The 6,000-nt window shown below is 43.8% G+C and overlaps 1 protein-coding gene across 1 annotated transcript in view; it reads right to left on the reverse strand.

The window, feature by feature from the left end:
• Window positions 1-2,425, reverse strand: part of LOC126285015 (lachesin-like) — a 147,953-nt gene extending 145,528 nt beyond the window's left edge. Inside the window, exon 1 of the mRNA XM_049984325.1 lies at window positions 2,291-2,425. Coding sequence (XP_049840282.1) covers window positions 2,291-2,339 — 49 coding nt within the window. The 5' untranslated portion in view covers window positions 2,340-2,425. The remainder of the gene's footprint in view (window positions 1-2,290) is intronic.
• Window positions 2,426-6,000: the final 3,575 nt, after the last annotated feature.

Consider the following 6,000-nt stretch of genomic DNA (forward strand, 5'->3'; position numbering starts at 1 on the left):
AACAAGGTGTTGCTATTACTTCTGTACAGTACTGCAGGATCTAAGATCGGCAGGGGGGCACTGAAATAAATATGACATTCTACAGAAAACTTCCGACTTCTGCCGACTGAGGACAGAAATGAGACTGTTCGAGGTAGAATGCTTGAAACTAATTGATAGAATATTAAGAAACGCCTTAAATGAAAGCTGTGTCTTGTCTTGAGAAAAGTGCAACAATTTTTGGTACCACATATAGCATAGATAGTGATGTAGCGGAGCTACTTAACGGCAATAGCTGCTTTCAAGTACTAGGTGAAAGAACTAGTGAGAAGCATTGACACAGTTTTCCATTCGGATACTTTGTGAAGGTTTGAGTATGAGTTAAGAGATGCTCATCAAACAGTGAAATAGTGTTGAGGATGTTTAAAACAGTTACTGTCGCACATTGTGAACTCACAGTTTCAGCAAATTAAAACCCGTGATACAACTACTTAAAGGTGAATGTGAGAATAAGCAAGCCGTCAAATCTTGTTGACAGAATTCGACATAGTTGCTAAACCTGATTTCAATGATTAATCAATCAGGTTGCTTCGCTGAAAGCAAAATAGAGTTGTAATAAAAACAAAATGCCTGTGAAGAGCTATTTTCTCAGCTCTTAATTATAGCCTTTTTTCTTTTATTTCTAATTACTTACTGATACAGTATTAATCATTTATGACGAACAAATAGTCTCTCTTCTTTATTATTCTTTATACTAAAACCAATATACAGTTGTTGCCATAAATAATAAGATATAGATCTGTTTACTGTATGTTTTCCAACGTCCCTTGTGTTGGGGATCCCATTGGAAGGCCATGTTTTTGTATATAATTTATTTACAACTGCTTATGAGTATCTGTACGTCCATATAAATAAAAATGTAAATGTTCGTTTGATAAAATCGGGTATCTCCAACAGTTCTTGACCAATTGCTTTGAAATATTGCTAGTCCAGCAGTTATTTCAACTGTCTACTGTCCCTTTGAGTAGCTCATTAAAGACTGTACAAGGAACTGACAGGGAAAAGACTGAAACTCTATATCTGCAATATTCTGGAAAGTGACACAAAAAGCTTATTTACTAAAGCGACTGTATTATACCCTGCGGCCGAATAGAGTCAGACACAATTACTTCTAGAAATGCGAGAGAATTCCGAAATTAATAGAAAGCTACCACACATCATTCCAGGAGGGGGCAACTGACCCTGTTACTCCTCAGCCCCCCCCCCCCCCCCTCCTCTCCTCCCTCCTCTTCCTTTACGGACGCCTACGATGGGAAGTGGGTATTGCGATTATCGCTGAAACTACTGCACTGCAGTTATATCGTCTTTTTCCACGCTAGTTTAACCTGTTAACCTTTTTTAAGTAAGCGATTTTCTGTATTTCATTCCTGTCATTTCCTGTAATAAATGTGGAAATCGAACAAACGTTGAAAAAAAATTTTTACTCTCCAAGTTGCAAGATACATAGAACCAAAATATTACGTTAAATAGGTAAAGAAAAATTAGTCCACCCGCTACTCGTTGCTTTTCTCGAAAAGTGGTAAGTGGTTGAATACTACAAAATATTCACCGGTATTCTCCTAATGATTCCAATTTTTTGAAACTCTGCTCAAAAACCATGTTGTAATGGGGGATCATACTGCTATCTAGTCACTACGAATAGTCATTGGTAAAGAATGACAACTGTGGTTAAAGAACTGTTTTCCGTGTTAATTCGTCCGTTTTCAAGGGCTCCAAGCATTTTTATTGTATACTGTTAATTAACTGTTGTTATGTTTTTAATTTATTACCGATATCTTAATTTCCTTCCTCTTTTATTATTTCATAGAAATGGTAGACAAATCTTTAATCTTTTAAAGCAAATGAAGCATTGTACTTCATTGCTACGTCACTTCGTAAAAATATTTCCACACTAGGGTTGGTGCTATTCTGCAGTACAACGGATGTCCGACAACGACAGCGAGAAGCTACTGCATAGACCATGTCGGGCTAGTCTTTCACAATGCACGCACACGAACGAAACATTTTAGCACTACTGCTATGGCCAATTGATATTTTGTACTCCTTTATTAGGAAAAAACAAAAACACCTGTTATAACTGAGACCAAAGAAAAACCAAAAACTACCGGTTACTGAGAACTGAAATACCGGTATCGGTTTTAACCGGTCCGTTCTTCCCATCCCTCATTGGGAAGTACCCTCTGCCATGCACTTCACAGTGGTTTGCAGAATATGGACGTAGACATAGATGTAGAGACTACTGCAATCTTACCTGTTGCTAAATCTACCAGGAATGCTGCCAGAAGTTGCGCTACGATCATCTTGGAAACAATGATTCACGACGCAATGAATCTGTCTGTGTATATGCTACAGGCTGCAGACGCTGCAAGGAATCTGGTGGCCTCGGGCAGTATCGGCCGACCTAAGGTCACACGGGATGCCCTCCGTCTGCACGGAAACAGTGCTCCGTTCAAATACGCCGTTGCGTATGCGGTCATAAATAATTATGGAAGCTGCAGATGCTATCCGCAAATACATCAGCTAACACATTTGATTTGAATGGGGATCGACTGTTGTTAGCAGTAGTGCCAATGACAGTAAATACTTTGGATTATGAAATAACACATTATGATATCAAGCACTGAACTTAAGACTATTCACACATTTATGACGGTATATATCCCTTGCATTTAATGGAAATAAATGGATAGGGGAGACCGGGGGGCAAAAGTAACATGGTATGAAAGTAACATCCCTCCCCGACGTTCGCATGTAGCTCCGAAAATCACGTGATTCAAACGTATTCCTTTCATATTTCCCAACTGCCTACCAATTGTTGGCCAGTACTGTAGAGTCTCTGTTGAGTGTGGCGCAGTAAAACGTTTTTTCAGTGTGTCACGTAAGTTTCCTCAATTTTCTTACTTTCGTGATAACGGTGGCATTACACTGTAAACTTAAGTCTACTGTAATAATTTAACTACGTGAAACTTTCAGTTTTATGTCACCATTATCAGCTTTTCCATTACTTATATAGACTGTGTCTAAAATATCAATGAAACGCAAAAGCGTGGTCGGGGACAGAAGAAACATTACTGCTGGGGGCGAAAGTAAAAGTGTTTCTTTCGTCCCCGTTAGTGTAACAGTATTATTAGCTGCAGGTCCCTTTTTTCGTTAGCGAACAGTAAATTAGGTATGATACTATTAGGAGTAGTAGTGTCCTGCTGAACTAACTCGTTATTTCGTTACAGGGAATTATGCCACGAACACGGGTTAGGACGATTACAAGGGACTAACTTCTATTACTGTATATCAAACTGCGGCAGATGATGTTGCAAATTATAAGTATTAGAGCAGCAGCATAGAATCAAAATGTATGCCATGTGACATTGCATCGGAACATTAAAAAGAAAGAGAAACGTATGATTGATAGCAGCACAACAATGCCTCGTGTTGGTTATAGAAGTGTAAAACGAGTGTTCTCTGATGAACAAGAAAAAATTATAACTGAATATGTGATTAAAGCGTCGGAGATACACTCCTGGAAATTGAAATAAGAACACCGTGAATTCATTGTCCCAGGAAGGGGAAACTTTATTGACACATTCCTGGGGTCAGATACATCACATGATCACACTGACAGAACCACAGGCACATAGACACAGGCAACAGAGCATGCACAATGTCGGCACTAGTACAGTGTATATCCACCTTTCGCAGCAATGCAGGCTGCTATTCTCCCATGGAGACGATCGCAGAGATGCTGGATGTAGTCCTGTGGAACGGCTTGCCATGCCATTTCCACCTGGCGCCTCAGTTGGACCAGCGTTCGTGCTGGACGTGCAGACCGCGTGAGACGACGCTTCATCCAGTCCCAAACATGCTCAATGGGGGACAGATCCGGAGATGTTGCTGGCCAGGGTAGTTGACTTACACCTTCTAGAGCACGTTGGGTGTCACGGGATACATGCGGACGTGCATTGTCCTGTTGGAACAGCAAGTTCCCTTGCCGGTCTAGGAATGGAAGAACGATGGGTTCGATGACGGTTTGGATGTACCGTGCACTATTCAGTGTCCCCTCGACGATCACCAGAGGTGTACGGCCAGTGTAGGAGATCGCTCCACACACCAAGATGCCGGGTGTTGGCCCTGTGTGCCTCAGTCGTATGCAGTCCTGATTGTGGCGTTCACCTGCACGGCGCCAAACACGCATACGACCATCATTGGCACCAAGGCAGAAGCGACTCTCATCGCTGAAGACGACACGTCTCAATTCGAACCTCCATTCACGCCTGTCGCGACACCACTGGAGGCGGGCTGCACGATGTTGGGGCGTGAGCGGAAGACGACCTAACGGTGTGCGGGACCATAGCCCAGCTTCATGGAGACGGTTGCGAATGGTCCTCGCCGATACCCCAGGAGTAACAGTGTCCCTAATTTGCTGGGAAGTGGCGGTGCGGTCCCCTATGGCACTGCGTAGGATCCTACGGTCTTGGCGTGCATCCGTGCGTCGCTGCGGTCCGGTCCCAGGTCGACGGGCACGTGCACCTTCCGACTACCACTGGCGACAACATCGATGTACTGTGGAGACCTCACGCCCCACGTGTTGAGCAATTCGGCGGTACGTCCACCCGGCCTCCCGCATGCCCACTATACGCCCTCGCTCAAAGTCCGTCAACTGCACATACGGTTCACGTCCAGGCTGTCGCGGCATGCTACCAGTGTTAAAGACTGCAATGGAGCTCCGTATGCCACGGCGAACTGGCTGACACTGACGGCGGCGGTGCACAAATGCTGCGCAGCTAGCGCCATTCGACGGCCAACACCGCGGTTCCTGGTGTGTCTGCTGTGCCGTGCGTGTGATCATTGCTTGTACAGCACTCTCGCAGTGTCCGGAGCAAGTATGGTGGGTCTGACACACCGGTGTCAATGTGTTCTTTTTTCCATTTCCAGGAGTGTATTTTACGGACTTTGCCCTAAGGATATCCGTAAATTGGCCCACGAACTGGCAACGACAAACAATATACCAATTCCATCAGCTTGGGTGGACAATCAAACTGCTGGTCCAAACTGGTTTTCAGCATCCATGAAGAGGAATCCCAGTTGTCTATTCAGTCGCCTCAACCCACAAGTCTTGCGCGAGCAACGAGCTTTAATCCAACAAATGTTAATGCATTTTTCAACAACCTGCCTATGTTATGGAGAGATATAAGTTAGAGGCCATGGACATCTGGGATATGGACGAGACAGGTGTCACCACTGCTCAGAAACCAAACAGGATTGTTGCTAAACGGGGAATAAAGCAGGTAGGAGCTATCACGTCGACTGAAAGAGGCACTCGTCACTGTTGCTATTGCCATCAACGCTCAGGGAAACAATACACTACCTCTCTTTGTAATCCCTCGCTTGGGGTATCATGACCATTTTATTCGAGACTGTCCTATCGGTTGCACCGTAGCAGGAAATGCGAGTGGCTGGACGCAAAAGGAAGAATTTTTGTTATTCTTGCACCATTTTGTAAAATCTGCTAAACCAACTCCCGAGCACAAATGTTTACTGCTTCTCACAAGCCTGAATTTTTGCAAAAGCAATGGGACTGTTAAGCTGTCATTCCCATTGCACTGTACACACAGGATACAGCCTCCAGACCGTTCAGTTTATGGTCCATTTAAAAAGACGGTGAATGCTTTTGCCGACAACTGGATCAAGAATCATCCGGGAAAGACCATGTCAATTCGTGACATCTCATCAGTTGTAAGGGAAGCACTTCCATTTGCTGTAACTCCTAAAAACATTGCAGCAGGGTTTCACTGCACAGGCATAGTACCATTTAATAGGAATGCGTTAGTGAAATCGATTTTGCACCATTTTCTGTCACTGTTTGCCCAGCACAAGCTTCCAATTAGGGAAAGCAAACTATGTCCTTAGCAGAATCATTAGCGATTTCTAGTGGTCCATCTGAAGCTGGGAGGGCATCTTATCCTG

The sequence above is a fragment of the Schistocerca gregaria genome, chromosome 8 (genome assembly GCF_023897955.1).
Source record: "Schistocerca gregaria isolate iqSchGreg1 chromosome 8, iqSchGreg1.2, whole genome shotgun sequence".
NCBI lineage: Eukaryota > Metazoa > Arthropoda > Insecta > Orthoptera > Acrididae > Schistocerca > Schistocerca gregaria.